The sequence below is a fragment of the Pongo abelii genome, chromosome 23 (genome assembly GCF_028885655.2).
Source record: "Pongo abelii isolate AG06213 chromosome 23, NHGRI_mPonAbe1-v2.0_pri, whole genome shotgun sequence".
Lineage (NCBI taxonomy): Eukaryota > Metazoa > Chordata > Mammalia > Primates > Hominidae > Pongo > Pongo abelii.
This window is the reverse complement of record NC_085929.1, coordinates 38,295,893-38,313,146: the sequence shown is the minus strand read 5'-3', so window position 1 is coordinate 38,313,146 and position 17,254 is coordinate 38,295,893. Positions and strand designations below refer to the sequence as shown.

Sequence of the window (17,254 nt, the reverse complement as noted above, 5' to 3'; positions counted from 1 at the left end):
CTAGGAGGTGGAGGTTGCAATGAGCTGGGATTAGCACTACTGCACTCCAGCCTAGGCGACAAAGCGAGACTCTGTCTCAAAAAAAAAAAAAAAAAAAAAAATCCACATATGCCACTTATTCCACTTTCACAAATTTGACATTTCTCTATACTGATTTCAGATATTTTTATTAAAAAAAAAACTCCATAGACTCTCCCACTCCCATTACTCTTCCTCTCTCCCCAGAAATAAATGGTTTAGTGTAATATTATTCTTAAATAATTTTATTATATAAACACGTATGATAGAGAATATAAGGTATTCTTTTGGGATTTTAAGTTTTTAAATAAAGGGCATAATATTATATCATTTTGTAAGTTGGTTTTCCAGTCCACATCATGCTTCCGACATTTATCCATGTTGATACATGTACCTTCAGCTCATTCATTTTAACTGCTGTAGTAGCATTTCATTATTTGAATAAGGAAATCGTATTCTCAGGGAGACGAGAGTGTATACGGCAAAGGCTATGCAAAACAGCACATCAAGACCCTCAGAGTGAGAACTGAGAAGCACATGCTTATTCCGATCAGTTATTGATTTTAACATTTCCATGATGACAACTCAGCTGGTGAGGAAACAGTACTGACTTCCAGTTGGGGCCTCCGTATAGACAGGATGGCATGAACTGGCTCAGTCAACTGGCTGTTTCCCATTTCCTTGTTGTTCCAGTTCTGCCATATTCCAGAGTTCCAGTTCTGAGCAGTGTAATTAAATCCAGCAAGCATGGTGCTAAGTGCCTACCAGGTGCCAAGCAACATGCCTGGCACTGGTGATACAAAAATGGAAAATAAAAGGTGATCCTGCCCTCAAGGAGCTGGTTGAGGCAGGAGACAAATAAGAGAAAGATAGATCTTCATTCCGTTGTGCTAAGAGCTCTGACAGAGTAAGTACAAGGTGACAGAAGGCCCCTGGGTCAGAGCCTTGAATCCAGCATTGAGTCTTGAATAAGCATGCATTGGCCAGGGGAAACTGGGGGCTTGAGATCAGAGGGAGGGCATTCTCCCCAAAATCATAGAGATTTTTCTGAAGTTTGTAAGTGCACAGATTCTGTCCAAAACATTTCAGTTCAGACAATAAATTCTGCATGGTTTTTAAGTCAAGATACAGTGTATTTCAAAGCAAGACTTGTTCTTTCATCAATTCCAGAAAGGCCTCCCACTTATTAAAAAAAATCCTCACCCCAACCTGCAGATCTCATTACTGGAAAGGGTGATGGCTTCTAAGGCAGGCCCTGATTTTTTGGGACCTAAGCAAACAGCTCTATGGGCCCCTCTTGCTGTCTCACCTGCATGATGTCGATGGCCATCGCCTGTGTCTGGATCCCCTCCACGTGGTTCACCAGCCAGTGCACCACCTCCGCGCTGATGAAGCAGTACGGTGAGAGGCCCTTCTGTTCAGAGAGCAGCTGGACTCCTGTCCTGGGTTCCAACGCGGTGAGCGGGGAGCAGGGGATGTGTGTGCCCCGTGGCAACAAGTGGAAGGAAAGATGAAAAAGAAGGGACTCCCACTAGAGCATTTAATACCATATAGCAATGTCCCTATGCTATTCCTAGACTCAGAGAAATACCCATGAGAGGACAAAAGAAACTGTTACAGGGGGCCGGGCGCAGTCGCTCACGCCTGTAATCCCAGCACTTTGGGAGGCTGAGGCGGGTGGATTACCTGAGGTCAGGAGTTTGAGACCAGCATGGCCAACATGGCGAAACCCCGTCTCTACTAAAAATACAAAAATTAGCTGGGCGTGGTGGCGGGTGCCTGTAATCCCAGCTAGTCAGGAGGCTGAGGTGGGAGAATCACTTGAACCTGGGAGATGGAGGTTGCAGTAAGCCGAGATCGCGCCACTGTCCTCCAGCCTGGGCGACAGAGTGAGGCTCTGTCTCAAAAAAAAAAGAAGTTGCTACAGGGGGAAAAGGAGAAGGGGGAGAGAGGAAAAGATGGGAACTCACAATCAGAGAATACCTATACTTGTCAGGCATTATACTAGCTACCTCACATAATTATTTCATTTAATCTTTACATCAACCCTGTGGCTTAACTACTTTTTAAAAAATCCCCTTTAAAAAAATCCCATCTTGAGGCGGAGGTTGGGTGAGCCAAGATGGCGCCACTGCACTCTAGCCTGGGTGACAGAGTGAGACTCTGCCTCAAAAAAAAAAAAACAAATCAATCCCATCTTCCAAACAAGGAAACAGAGGCTCAGAGAGGTCAAGTGACTTGCCCAAGGTCTCAAAACTGGTGAGAAGTAGAGTCATGTATGAATCTACCAAACCACACTGCCTGAACATGGCTGTGGCACAGGCCTCTGGGAACCTTCCAACCCTACACTGTGATGAGCCACTTACGAGGGGTGCTTCATGGCTTCCAGGATCTCTGTCAGGGTGGAGGATGAGGTCAAGGAGCTTGCCACCAGTTGCTGAGAGCTGTAACACAAGGTGTCAGGTCAGTGCTAAGCAAGATGGCATGTATGCAGTCAAGAGCACGAATATTAGGAACAGTCTCCACTTCTTATGGAGCCAGAAACCGGGACAATGTTGACACTAAAGGCATTTTAGTAAATTCCAAACAGCTATATCAGGGGGTTATCTCATAGGGGGTTTCCTATTTTAAAATGTACACATTTAGGGCCGGGTTTGGTGGCTCACGTCTGTAATCCCAGCACTCTGGGGAGCTGAGGCAGGTGGATCATTTGAGGTCAGGAGGTCAAGACCAGCCTGGCCAACATAGTGAAATCCCATCTCTACTAAAAATACAAAAATTAGCCAGGCATGGTGACGTGCGCCTGTTGTCCCGGCTACTTGGGAGGCTGAGACAGGAGAATCGCTTGAAACTGGGAGGTGGAGGGTGCAGTGAGCTGAGGTCGTGCCACTCACTGCACTCCAGCCTAGGCGACAGAGTGAGACTCTGTCTCAAATAAATAAATAAAATAAAATAAAAAATAAAATGTCCACATTTAGAATTCAAAGTACTTTTGTGTCCAAACTTGCCCTTAGTAAGCATCTCTCCTTCTAATAATATTCCTCAGGCCCAAGGCCCAACCACTTCCAAGAAACCCCCTGGACCGCTCTGGGTTTGCCCCAAGAGCCTTTCACAGGCAGCTTCATTGAATCCTGACCAGAGTACTAGGTAACACCGTAAGAGCATGGGGAACGGAATCCCAGTATCATCACTAACCTGCTATATAGCTTTTCTTGGCCTCAGCTCCCCCATGTGAAAAATGGGGTTAATGCTATTCCTGTCTTTGAGGGCTGATGTGAGGCAAATGTTTATACAATGCTGAGCACATGTACAGGGCTGACACACAGGAAGCCCAAAGTGGTAAACGATACTAAAATAATTAACCGCCAACCCTTTGAAACTGACTAAAGGAACTGCTGAAGGTCAAAGAGCCAGGAAGTACCAGGATGTGGATCTGAATCCAGGTCAGTCTCTCTCCAAAGCCCTTTTCACCACCTGCTGCCCACATTCTTGCTCAAAGGTGTGATGGTCCCTTAAAACGTGCTTAATACTCAACAGCTGAGTGGCCACCCACTATACCAAACTGGGCCAGCTGTGGGGCTTATCCAGCAGCTCCTCAAGTTCTTTGAACTTCTCCCTTTCCTCAGTCCCAGACTACTCTTCATGACTATTCAGAGGGTCCAGAAATCACTGGAAGCATTTCAAAATTTCAGGGTTAGAAAAAGTTTTCAAAGACCCTTGAAATGAACTTCCTTCTAATGCCTGAGTCTCTGCTGAGACCACAAGTCTGGGCAAGAGGCTGTCCTATCTGTGTGAACATCTTCAATGGCAAAGAACTCGGCTCCTCTAAGTGCAGCCCATTTCCATGCAGCAGGACCCACTACTAGTTAAGTTCTTCATCATGAAATAGAATCTGTTTGCTGTATTTTTCAGTCATTGGTCCTGATTCTACCTGCCATGTCATTTTTGGTCTTTTCACCTCCAGCCTAAATATCCCTGATTCCTCATTTCTTCTGAAAGCAGAAGAAAACCTACTGTTCTACCCTTGTAAGCAATGAGGAAGCAGATTTTTTCTATGCATTGGGCAGCCTCTCCAATCTCCTCCACACCTACAGCCAAAAAGCCAGGTAGGCTTGATGGGTATATGGGCATGAGTGAAGGCAGGGAGCAGAGAAGTTCAGACCTGCTCCTGCTTCTGAAATGACCATCACCTCTACTGGCCAGAATGAACAGGCTGCAGTAGATGAGACACAGATTAAACCAGCACAGAATTTATGACATAAGGGAAATGGAGTGACTCTTGACAGAGGCCAGCCAGGTGAGCAGCCCCAGAGAACTTTCTGCTCTCAGGGACAGGGGTATAAAAGTTAAGTCTCTTAGATCATTTTGCCAAGGACTGCTTCGTCAATACAGTGAGACAATAAGAAAAGACTGGGGCATAATTATTATAAAGCAAACACAGCTGGGAAGAAAATAAAAAGGTTTCTCAGAATTGACAACAGTATTAAAAGCTGGTGCACTTGCTCGAGCAAATGAAGTACACGCAGCTTCCTTTTCCTCCGGATACTAAGGAATAGAAGAACAGTCATGTTTGGCCACAGTTAGTGATTCATCCACTGTTTGTTCTTTTCCTTACTGACAGCATGCTATGACGTGCAAGGCATCGTGCCACAGGCACCACAGTGAACAAGACGGACTGGACAGGGTCCCCTTCCAGAAGCCCTGTACTCTTGTGTGGTGCTTGACACTTTCCTACGTCTCTGTGGGAACCTCTTAGCTATCCTGTGAGGATGGCAGGAAACAGATCATTAGTCCCATCATACAGATGTGGTTAAGGACTAACTTGCCCAGGGTCCCATGTGACTTGTGGCAGAGTAAGAACTCGGCGCAGAGCTTTGGACTTCAGCCTCTGCAGCCTTTGAGATCAGACTGTCCCCACTCCCCAGGAACATGAGTTTGGCCACTCTGAATCTCACCTGCTGTCACTGGAGTTTGTGGAGGAGTAGCCCTGTTCTCCTATGTTCTGGGAGTTCCCAAAGGTCTGGCTGTTGCCTCTGTCCACGGATTGGCCTGTGCATATGCCCAAACTGGTGCCGTCCAACATAGGAGTGGCTGTTTGGTCCACAGATACCTGCAGGAGATTTAAAAATGAATACTTGAATCCAAAAATAACCGACAGGAAAACACAGTAAATAAGCTGTACTGGCTTATTCACTCAATAAGCATTCACAAAAAATAAACAAAAATTAATGCAATCCTTTCCATTCTGCTCATTCCCACTTCCCCTTGGTCCCTAGTGGCAGAGCTAAAGTTGTCTAGAGACTCTATCCAGTCTTGTGTGCACTGCCTTCTATCAGAGCAGCTGGGAACTCTCACCCTCCAACCAGGGCAGATGAGAGGCCACTCTTCACAGTAAACCCCCAGGACCAAAGAAATCGCTTCAGCACCTGCCTCAAACCACACGATTTACACTAAAGAAAAATCTCCATAGAAAGAGTGGAGAAGTCAGAATCACTCCTTATGAGGACAGCAGGACTGAAAGACCACATTCAGAGACAAATAGGTGAACATCACAATGTACATCCTCTGCCCACCGTGACTCACCCTTTCCCACCCCAAACCTCCTTTCTTCTACCTTTCAGTTGCTCAGGTTCAACTCTCGGAGCCATCTGATTGCTCTCTTCTCCAGCTTTGCATCTAAAGACATGCCTAGTCCCACGGCCTGCCCTCTGCAGATTCACATGCATCTCTAAATCATGCCTGTACTTCCTCTGGCCAGGGAGGGCTGTAACATTCTTCTAACTGGCCCTTGATTGCAGCCTCTCCCTCAAAAACCCTCCCTGTGAGCCAGCTCCATTTGCATTGTCTGTCAAGAACAGTTCCAATCCCATCATTCTGTTACTCTGAAAACTTTCAAGTTTCCCCATGAACCACCACAATGAAAACCGATTCACAGGACATCAAGGGTCCTGCACAACATTGGCTTGACCTGAGATCTCACCACACTGCCTACTTAATTCACCCATGTGTATGTTTCCAGCCAAATGACACCGTGTGTGTGTAAATCCTGTCTATGTGCCCCATTATCGCCCTGGGGTGCTCTTCTCCACAACTACTGCTAAAAACCTATCAGTCTTTTTTTTTTTTTTTTTTTTTTTTTTTTTTTTTTTTAAAGACAGACTCTTGCTCTGTCACCCAGGCTGGAGTGCAGTGGCATGATCTCAGCTCACTGCAACCTCTGCCTCCTGGGTTCCAGTGGGTTCTCCTGCCTCAGACTCTCAAGTAGCTGGGATTACAGGTGGGAGCCACCACACCTGGCTAATCCCATCAGCCTTTAGGGCCATTTTAAACGCTGCTCCCTTAGCAAACTGTTCCGATTCAGTCCGCCCCAGGCCCCAAGGAGATCCATCTCCCTCTCTACTCTGGACCTCTATGAGCTTCTGGTAGCTGCCGAGCTGTGCCTCATGTAATGGTGCTGTATCTTTTTTTTTTTTTTTTTTTCCAGAGATAGGGTTGCCCTCTTTCGCTCAGGCTGGAGTGCAATGGTGCCATCATATCTCACTGTAACCTTAAACTCTTGGGCTCAAGCAATCCTCCTTTCTCAGCCTTCCAAGTAACTGGGACTACAGGCGTGCACCACCACACCTGGCTCTTTTTTGTGTGTAGAGACAGAGTCTAGCTATGTTGCCTCGGCTGATCTTAAACTCCTAGGTTCAACTGATCCTTCCGCCTCAGCCTCCCAAAGTGCTGGGATTACAGGCGTGAACCACTGTGACCAGCCTGTAATGTTGTTATATCTCCTTTAAGGGTCCTGGAGGCAGGATTATAACCTGTTCACCTGGAAGCCCAGCAGCATGCATCAAAGATTATACCCAGAGCAAGTATATGAAGAGAATGACTAAGCCTTTCAGAGCAATTCTGGAAAAGTGTAAGGCTCTTAGAACCTCCTAACTTGAGGTTTTTAGGTAATTCCAGAAGGGATCTTTCTATCAGATATTTTGTTAGCAAAAATTGCTTTCTAAAACAAGCCTTCTCAGCTGGGTGCGGCGGCTCATGCCTGTAATCTTGGCACTTTAGGAGGCAAAGGCGAGTGGATCACTTGAGTCCAGGAGTTCGAGGCCAGCCTAGGCAACACGGTGAAACCCCATTTCTACAAAAAATGCAAAAATTAGCCAGGCATGGTGGCACACGCCTGTAGTCCCAGCTACGTGGGAGAATGAAGTGAGAAGACTGCTTCAGCCCGGGAAGCAGAGGTTGCTATGAGCTGGGGTCCTGCCACTGCACTCCAGCCTGGACGACAAAGAGAGACCCTGTCTCAAAAAACAAATAAAATAAAATGAAGAAAATAAAACAAGGTTTCTCAGTCTCAGCACTATTGCCCTCTGGGGTCAGATAACAGGCTCTCCTGTGCATTGTTGGATGTTCAGAAGCATCCCTGGCTTCTACCCACTTCATGCCAGTAATACTATCAGCCCCAACCCCCAATTATGACAAATAAAAATAACTCCAGATATTACCAAATGTCCCTTGGGGGGTAAAGTTCCTCCTGGTTCTCGTAGAACCATTTTGCTGTTCTACAGCAGGCTCAATGATTTATTAAAAAAAAAAATAATAAAAAGGACCACACAGGTTTTGCTGGCACCATAAATACACAGAGAAATGCAGCAAGAGACAGCTTGCAATTACCAATTACCACCTGCCTCTAATCAGTAAGGTTTACCATTTAAATGAGACCATGCCGTAAATTTAAATGAGAATAAGCTAACTAAAGGGGACTAGACCCAGCTCTTATGCATATAAGAGTGGCTCTTAGGCATTGCCTTCTAGGCCCCTGTAGTGGGGTTCTCTCATGTGTACCATAACAAGAATTGCTCTACCAGCCTAACCTGAAGGCCATTACCAGAAATGCACATTAGTCCTGCAGTCCTATTTTGGTGGGAGCCGGGGTAGCAGGTGGTTAAGGAGTTGTCCTCTAGATCAGGAATTGGGAAACATTTTTTGCAAGAGACCAGATAGTAAATATTTCAGGCTTTGTGGGCCATATGGTCTCTGTCACAACTACTCAACTTTGAATAAGAAAGTGAGAAAGCAGCCATAGGCAATATGTAAATGAATGGGCGTGGCTCTATTACAATAAAACTTTATTTACAAAAGCTGATGGTAGACCAGATCTGCCCCATAGTTTCCCGACCTCTGCTCTATCTATGTATCACACAATGTCTATCTTTTAAGAGGCTGCACAGAAAAGGCATTTTGTTTAGATCTCAATACCAGGAAAAGGTATGCTTCTCCCAAGGAATCTGGTTGTCTTTATTTTATAACCACTATGAGTCTTGGAACAGAGGTTTCCCACTTTTCTTTGGCTACCAGGAGGTTCAGAGCTGAATTTGGCACAAAATTCTATCTACTTTACAAGGCCTTATATTACATCCTGTCTAATTTTTTTTCTTTACCTGAATTTCCCCCATCTAGTCATGTTTTTATTTTAGGGGTTGCATTTACTTCCATGATCCACATGAAATAACTTTTTGGAATAAGATCAGTGGTGAACAAAGACAAATGGCAGGTGGGATGGACAGAATGGCAGATGTCGCATGTAGATGCCTGGCAAAGAGCCAAGTAGAGGGAGATGCCTTTCATCTTAAGAATCTTATGAACCTTGTCCAAAAAAAGGACTCCATTGAACATATGTAGATACTCCCCTCTCCGCTTTAGAGTGGGCTAGACTTAGTGATGTGCCTCCAAAAAATGGAGTATAAAAAAGGAAAAAATAGTAACTTCATAGTAGAGATGGCTAACAAATATGACATTAACCAAGTGATGAAGGAGTGATGAAGGTTATCATTGCCAGTGATGTTGTGTGGATCTCAGTTACTTACTGATGTGATGTGATGAGAAAGGCAATTCCCCTCTGGGGTATTCTTTTTGAGTATCTGTAACTCCAGTCTAACCATGAAAAAAAACCTCGGACAAACCCAGATTTGGGGACATTCTACAGGACACTTGGCAAGGACTCCTCAAGGCTGTGAAGGTCATTTTAAAAAGTAAGGAAAGGGCCGGGCGTGGTGGCTCACGCCTGTAATCCCAGCACTTTGGGAGGCTGAGGTGGGCGGATCACAAGGTCAGGAGATGGAGACCATCCTGGCCAACATGGTGAAACCCTGTCTCTACTAAAAATACAAAGATTAGCTGGGCATGGCAGCGTGTGCCTGTAATAATCCCAGCTACTTGGGAGGCTGAGGCAGGAGAATCACTTGAACTCGGGAGGCGGAGGTTGCAGTGAGCTGAGATCGCGTCACTGCACTCCAGCGTGGCGACAGAGCGAGACTCTGTCTCAAAAAAGAAAGAAAAATATAAGGAAAGCTTGAGAAACAGTCACAGATTAGAAGAGACTGGGAAGCCAGGCAATGTGGTACCCAAGATTGGATCCTAGAATAGAAAGAAGACATTAATTGAAAAAAATGGCAAAATCCAAGTCTGGCGTTTGATTAAAAAAAAAAACACCAAACCTATCAGCAGCAGCACCAATCCCCAATTTCCCCCCACTTTCTGGCACTCCCAAGCTACAGGAGAAAGTAAGGGAGGGAGCCCTGTTAGAGATGCCTCTGAGATTAGCACCACCCACCACAGGTGCCCCCCATGGGTCTTCTACCTTCCACCTCGTGGGCTTGTCACAGCCCCACTTTCTCATGCTGGTGGGTCATCAGCTACAAGGAAACAGCTGGATCTGCCAGCCCAGCTCTCCACTGTGCCTGGACGCTGGTAGAGTTGACACTCTGCTTTGTCTTACCCAGAGACAAATGGGCTAAGTGGGTTTCTGCTTTCCAGTCATTCAGCTCCTGCCAGGCAGACAGAGGCATTGCAAAGGGATCCACGACAGAATCCCATATGCCTTGCAGAGAGGGAAAGCTTGGGAATAACTTGCAGACCCACAGCTCAGATGTTCTCCAAGGTTAAGATTAGGGAAGGGGAATATTATCCCAAATTAAAACCTTCTCTCTGCCCTCATGAAGCTTGCCATCTAGGGGTGAGCAAAGACAGGCATTAATATTCATAAAGGATTTTATTCATCCCTGTTACTTCCCACAACACTTGGCACAGCCCTACACCCAGCAGGTGCTTGGAATTTCCTATCTCAATTGATCTGAATTTTGTCATAGAGGCAGCCTCCTTCCTCTATGTGTCTATCCTAACCCCTCGCTCCAAATGGTGTTTTTTATATATATATAATATATAATATATATAATATATAACATATAAAATATATAATATATATTATATATTATATTATATATAATATATTATATATTATATTAAATATATAATATATTATATATAATATATAATATATATTTTATATAATATATAATATATAATATATATAATATATATAATATATATATATTTTTTGAGACAGGTCTTGCTCTGTCGCCCGGGCTGGAGTACAGTAGCACAATCACGGTCACCGCCCCCACCTCAACCTCCCGGACTCAAGCACTCCTCCCTCTTCAGTCTCTCAAATAACTGTGACCGCAGGCATGCACCACGACACCCAGCTAATTTATTTTTATTTTTTGTAAAGACAAGGTCTCACTGTGTTGCCCAGGCTGATTTCAAACTCCTGGACTAATAGGGATCTTCCTGCCTCCACCTCTCAAAGTGCTGGGATTACATGTGTGGGCTGCTGTGCCTGGCGTTACTTATATTTTTATATCTTACATAATTCCAAAAAAGGTGAGGCTACTAATAAACAGACACACAATAAGATAAAAAAAAATACAGCTGGGTGTGGTGGCTCATGCCTGAAATCCCAGCACTTTGGGAGGCCGAGGCGGGTGGATCACCTGAGGTCAGGAGTTTGAGACCAGCATGGCCAACATGGCAAAACCCCGTCTCTACTAAAACTACAAATTAGGCCAAGCGCAATGGCTCACTTCTATAATCCCAGCACTTTCAGCACTTTGGGAGGCCAAGGCGGGTGGATCACTTGAGGTCAGGAGTTGGAGACCAGCCTGGCCAGCATGGTGAAATCCCATCTCTACTAAAAATACAAAAAAATTACCTGGCTGTGGTGGCACATGCCTGTAGTCCTAGCTACCTGGGAGGCTGAGGCAGAAGAATCACTTGAACCCAGGAGGCAGAGGTTACAGTGGGCTGATTGCACCACTGCATTTGAGCCTGGGCAACAGAGCAAGACTCCATCTCAAAAAAAAGTGAGATCCCAGTACTTTGGCCTCCCAAACTGCTGGGATTATAGGCGTGAGCCACCATGCACGACTGAGAAATGGATATTATTTCTAATCCTCAGAACAACCCTACAAAGAAATTATTTTTTGTTTCCTTTTACAAATAAAGACACACAGTAAATAAACAAATATATATATTATATATATATATTTTAATGAAGAAACAGGTTCAGAAGGTTAATTCATGTGCCTAACACAGCTCCCTGACATTGCACAGAGGTCAAGATTTGAAAGCAGCCATCTGAGCCAGGTGTGGTGGTGGCTCCTGCCTGTAATCCCAGCACTTTGGGAGGCTGAGGCAGGTGGATCACCTGAGGTTAGGAGTTCGAGAGCAGCCTAACATGGTGAAACCCCATTTCTACTAAAAACACAAAAAATTAGCTGGGCATGGTGGTGCATGCCTGTAATCCCAACTACTCGGGAGGCTGGGGCAGGACAATCACTTGAACCCGGGAGCCTGAGGTTGCAGTGAGCAGGGATTGCGCCATTGCACTCCAGCCTGGGCAACAAGAGTGAAATTCCGTCTCAAAAAAAAAAAAAAAAAAGCATCCATCTGACTCCATTGGCCTCCCTCCTCCATTCTATGCTGCACATCAGAAAATACACAAAGCAAGTTTTATGTTATGTATTTTAGCACAGCAAATAATAAATAAACATAAAGTACAATTTAATTTTGTGTATGTATAGAGAGCTCTTACTACTTCTGATATAATTTTTTTTTTTTTTCAGATGGAGTCTCACTCTGTTGCCCAGGCTGGAGTGCAGTGGCATGATCTCGGCTCACTGCAACCTCTGCTTCCTAGGTTCAAGCAATTCTCCTCCCTCACCCTCCGAGTAACTGGGACTACAGGCGCACACCACCATCCCAGTCTAATTTTTGTATTTTTATTAGAGATGGGGTTTCACCATATTGACCAGGCTGGTCTTGAACTCCTGACCTCAAGTGATCCATCTGCCTTGGCCTCCTAATTTTTTTTAATGTATACATTAAAAAAAAATTAGAGACAGGGTTTTACGACATTGTCCAGGCTAGTCTTATTCTCCTGGGCTCAAGTGATCTTCCCACCTCACTTCCCGCCTTTTCAACAAAACACCTGGTGGGTAATATAATCCTTATTTGTGTGCCTCTCCTAAATCTAAAACTTTCCATAACAGTCTCCTATAAGAATGTAAAAGGTGGCCGGGCACAACGGCTCACGCCTGTAATCCTAGCACTTTTGGAGGCCAAGGTGGGCATATTACCTGAGGTCAGGAGTTCAAGACCAGCCTGGCCAACATGGTGAAACCCCTTCTCTACTAATAATACAAAAGTTAGCCGGACATGGTGGTGCACACCTGTAATCCTAGCCACTGGGGAGGCTGAGGCAGGAGAAATGCTTGAACCTTTGAGGTGGAGGTGGCAGTGAGCTGACACTGCACCACTGCACTCCAGCCTGGGCAGCTGGAGTAAAACTCTGTCTCAAAACAAAAACAAAAAACCACAAAGTAAAAGGTTAATGGCCAGACACAGTGGCTCACGCCTGTAATCCCAGTACTTTGGGAGGCCAAGGCAGGAGAATCACTTGACACCCGGAGTTGACCAGCCTGGACAACATAGCAAGACCCTACCTCTAAAAAAATAAAAAATTAACTGGGTATGGTGGTTCATACCTATACTCCCAGCTACTTGGGAGGCTGAGGCTGGACTCCAGTCTGGACAACAGAGCAAGATACTACCTCTAAAAAAAAGAAAGTAAAAGGTGAAAAGGATCAGCCAATGTTTGTTTTAAACTAAAAACACAGTGCGCTACCCACACTCAGATTTTAGAGATGCTTAGATTAGGACTCAAAGGTCCTTACAGGGATTTGCCTATGGTTACACAGCTGACTGGGAAGAGGCAGGTGGGGATATCTGAAGACCTACACAGAAGGCATGGTACCTCTGACCTGTTCCAACGTTAACTAAACCCTTACCCTCCCAGTGCAGTGGGCAGAATGATATAAGAGCTCAGTCACTCACTAGCTGTATATCCACTAACCAGCTAACAACTTTTTCTTTTCTCATTTAAAAAAATTCTATTTTATTATTATTATTATTTTTTTTGAGACGGACTCTGGCTCTGTCACCAGGCTGGAGTGCAGTGGCGCAATTCTGGCTCACTGCAACCTCTGCCTCCTGGGTTCAAGTGATTCTCCTGCCTCAGCCTCTTGAGTAGCTGGGATTACCGGCATGTGCCACCATGCCCGACTACTTTTTGTAATTTTAGTAGAGATGGGGTTTCGCCATGTTGGCCCAGCTGGTCTCAAACTCCTGATCTCAAGTGATCCGCCTGTCTTGGCCTCCCAAAGTGCTAGGATTACAGGTGTGAGCCACTGTGCCTGGCCTCGTCCAAATCTTTTTTATTTTTATTTTTATTTTTATTTATTTTTTTGAGACGGAGTTTCGCTCTTGTTGCCCAGGCTAGAGTGCAACGGCAAGATCTCCGCTCACTGCAACCTCCACCTCCCAGGTTCAAGCAATTCTCCTGCCTCAGCCTCCCGAGTAGCTGGGATTACAGGCATGCACCACCACGCCTGGCTAATTTTTTGTATTTTTAGTAGAGACGGGGTTTCTCCATGTTGAGGCTGGTCTCGAACTCCTGACCTCAGGTGATCCGCCTGCCTCGGCCTCCCAAAGTGCTGGGATTACAGGCATGAGCCACCGCGCCCAGCTCGTCCAAATTTTTTAACTGACAAATAATTTAAGTGACATCCAGAAGCTAGGTGAGCTACACCTTCGGCCTATGAAGTAGCACATGCCTATTAATAAATATTTGCTGTGTTTTTTCACCACTTCCTGCCACACTGTTATAAATTTATCTGGTTGCTGCATTGGGAGGGGAAAAAATAAGTGTTCAGCCCTTAACTAACTATATTTCATGTTGCTCATAAAACCTAAAAGTGAAGATGCTGCAAAGTGGCAGAGAATCAGTGGCAACTATGTGAAACAGACAGTGATGAGAAACACTTGAGTCATCACTGGTACAATCATATGTCCTTCTACATTAATCTCTTCCATCCCCCCCTTCGCTGCCACAAACAACATGGAAGGGAATGTACAATTCTGAGACCAAATTCAAGTTCAACTGCCCCCCAAACTTAGTTGCAGCCCAATTCCATGTGTTCAGAGCCTAACAGAAGGCCAGCTCATGGTGTTTGCCAGTGGGACAGGCATGTGAAGCCCTGGAGTTGGACTAACCTGAGGGTAGAAGGCGGACGATGCTGTGCGTGGGCTGCGGACAAACTCCATAAAGAAGGCCCCGTCCTGAAGTCAGAGGAGGAGGAAGCAGCAGCAGCAGTTGCAAGGAAGCGAAGAAACGGAATGTGTACCAGTGGTTAACCATCAGGGGAAGGAGACAGGTATGAAAAACAAAAAATAAAAACAAAAACAAGGAGGGAAGGAGAGAAACAAGGACATATGAAGAGGATGGGGAAAATTTAAAAAAAAGAGAGAGAGAGAGAGAGAGCTCCACCCAGAAAGACAATATCCAAATGCAAAGCATTAGCAGAAACTCACACCTTCCTGGGCAGAATATCCCATCTGTGTGGGAGAAAGCACCCAGGTTGGAAGGTGTGTCCAAGCTCTCTCAGGTCTCATCAGAGTGTGGCTTGGATGCTCTCACCCTCCCACATAGCTCTGAAATTCCTTCAGACCTATGCCAAGGAAGATGAAAAGGCCGCAGAGCAGCTTGGTGGGGCTGCAGGGTAAGGGCTTTGGTGGCAACATCCTGGCTTCCCACCTGGCTGGGTGACCAGTCGCCCTCTTGGAGAGATACATTGAGCCAGGAGGTTTTTTCTGCCTGTTACTAAACATGGCAGCCAGATGGGAGGAGAGGATTCAAGGCAGGATAAGTTCTTGCTTAGTTTTTTTAGCAAATAGGGGATACAGAAGCAGCCATACCTTCTCCTCCACTGGTTGTGTAACAAAATCATCAGCAAGCTAAGACATGTATAATGTCAGATACACAAGCACTCACCTTGTGAGGGGCTTTCTAAAGCTGTCATTCCCTCCCTACCCTACCCTTGTGGAATTCAAGCTGCCATGTCTGTGAAACAAAAATGACACGGAGGACTTTTTCCATCATTCTTAAGTAGTACCCTCTTTCCTTTTGGAATCTTTTCACTTTTTATGTCTGGTTATCATAGAAATTCAGGAATGGCACTTGACACATCTCAAGTTCTCTGCTTTTCTGGAACTTTTCCTCAATTCCAAAGGTAGAATAACTGAAATATTTGGGTGCCCGTTTTATTGATACTGCTGCCACTTCCTGTAAGTGACTGCAAACTCAAATACGAAACCTTGGAAACTTGTGGCTGTGGAGATGCTGACGCAGGTACCCCCAACGCATTTTAACATGAAGTGTTCCTTGGGGAAACGGTTGGACATTTCTGAGCATGTCAGCAGGGCTCTTTGCTTTGGCCATCTCATAGCATTTTGTTTCCCCTTGACTATTCAGGAGTTTACTTCCAGCCCTACTGATGATGGCTCATGCATGTGGATTTTAGTGTTCACCCGGACGATCAGGAGAGGGTTCTAAACAGCAATCTAATATATTTGCGACTATAATTTCTCTGCTTTTCAGTCATGTCCTCAGCACTGTTTCTGACCCTCAAAGATGGCAGTGAGTAGAGGCAAAACCTGGTGGACAGCACACAGGGTAATTTGTATCTCATTGTTCCACTGTGTCCCTTCTAACTGCCAGAACATATAGAAGCAGAGGTGCTGATGGTGTTGAGGTTTATGTACATGTGAAGGAGTTCAGGTGAAAAGACTCATGGTCAGCAGATCATTCCTTACACACAGGCTATCCTTGGTACCTAAAGTCACTCCCTAGAGCAGGGGTTGTTAAACTACAGCTTGCAGGCCAAATCTGGCCAGCCCTCTGATATTTTTACAGCCAGTGAGCTAAGAATGATTTTTACGGCTGGGCATGGTGGCTCACGCCTGTAATCCCAGCACTTTGGGAGGCTGAGGAGGGAGGATCACGAGGTCAGGAGATCGAGACCATCCTGGCTAACAGAATGAAACCTCATTTCTACTAAAAAATATAAAAAATTAGCCGGGCGTGGTGGCAGGCACCTGTAGTTCCAGCTACTCGGGAGGCTGAGGCAGGAGAATGGCGTGAACCCGGGAGGCAGAGCTTGCAGTGAGCCGAGATCGCGCCACTGCACTCCAGCCTGGGCGACAGAGCGAGATCCTGTCTCAAAAAAAAAAAAAAAAAAAAATATATATATATATATATATATATATATATATATTTATATATTTAAAAAAAACAAAAAAAAAAGGAACGGTTTTTACAATTTTAAATGGTTATAGAAATACTATACTTACACAATAGCTTTGTTTTGCCTCTTGGCCACAAAGTCTAAAATATGTATTTAGGTTTGCCAACGTTTGGTTTACAAGTTGCCCACGGCCTTGGCTGATACTTTTTCTCAGATTTTAATCCCTCTACCCATGTAGTGTAATTATAGTATTTATGCTAAGGAGTTAATCAGTGGTGTGGTCAAATGATTATTGCAAGCATATTCACTGCAACATTATAACTGTGGTATACTGTAGAATAATTTTTAAAGTTTATAGAAAAATACCAAAAATCATTTAAAAATCACCATCTACAATTTTAACCACAAGAAGTTATAAATTAAGTCATATTCACATGATAAAATGATATATAGCTATTTTTTTCTTTGGGGTTGCTTAGGGGAAAAAAAGGGAAAGAAAAAAGTATATAATTATTTTTAAAAATCATGCTTTTGTAAAACATTTAATGACATGGGAAATTTTCATGATACGGAGGTAAAATAAACACAGATATATCATTTGACCACAATTTTGAAAAATAACATATATGTATTGAATCTCCTTCATCTCCCAGTGATAGGGACAAGAGAGTGGTAAGTACAGTCAACTTGTCCTATCACAACAGAATGATCTCAGAGTCTGAATTTCCCAGAAGGAGCCGACAGAGCCAAGTTTATTGGTCTTA

The 17,254-nt window shown here is 44.7% G+C and overlaps 1 protein-coding gene across 19 annotated transcripts in view; it reads right to left on the bottom strand.

Annotated features, from left to right (window-relative positions):
- DEPDC5 (DEP domain containing 5, GATOR1 subcomplex subunit) overlaps window positions 1–17,254 on the bottom strand; it is a 161,629-nt gene that overhangs the window by 39,914 nt on the left and 104,461 nt on the right. For 11 of the 19 annotated variants that reach the window (XM_063722851.1, XM_024239724.3, XM_063722852.1 and 8 more), the window contains 4 exons: window positions 14,461–14,526; window positions 4,974–5,128; window positions 2,385–2,462; window positions 1,328–1,460 (listed from right to left, as the gene is read on the bottom strand). In XM_063722851.1, the coding sequence (XP_063578921.1) occupies window positions 1,328–1,460; window positions 2,385–2,462; window positions 4,974–5,128; window positions 14,461–14,526 (432 nt within the window). The other 8 variants (XM_063722853.1, XM_024239717.3, XM_063722857.1 and 5 more) reach the window with 2 other exon arrangements.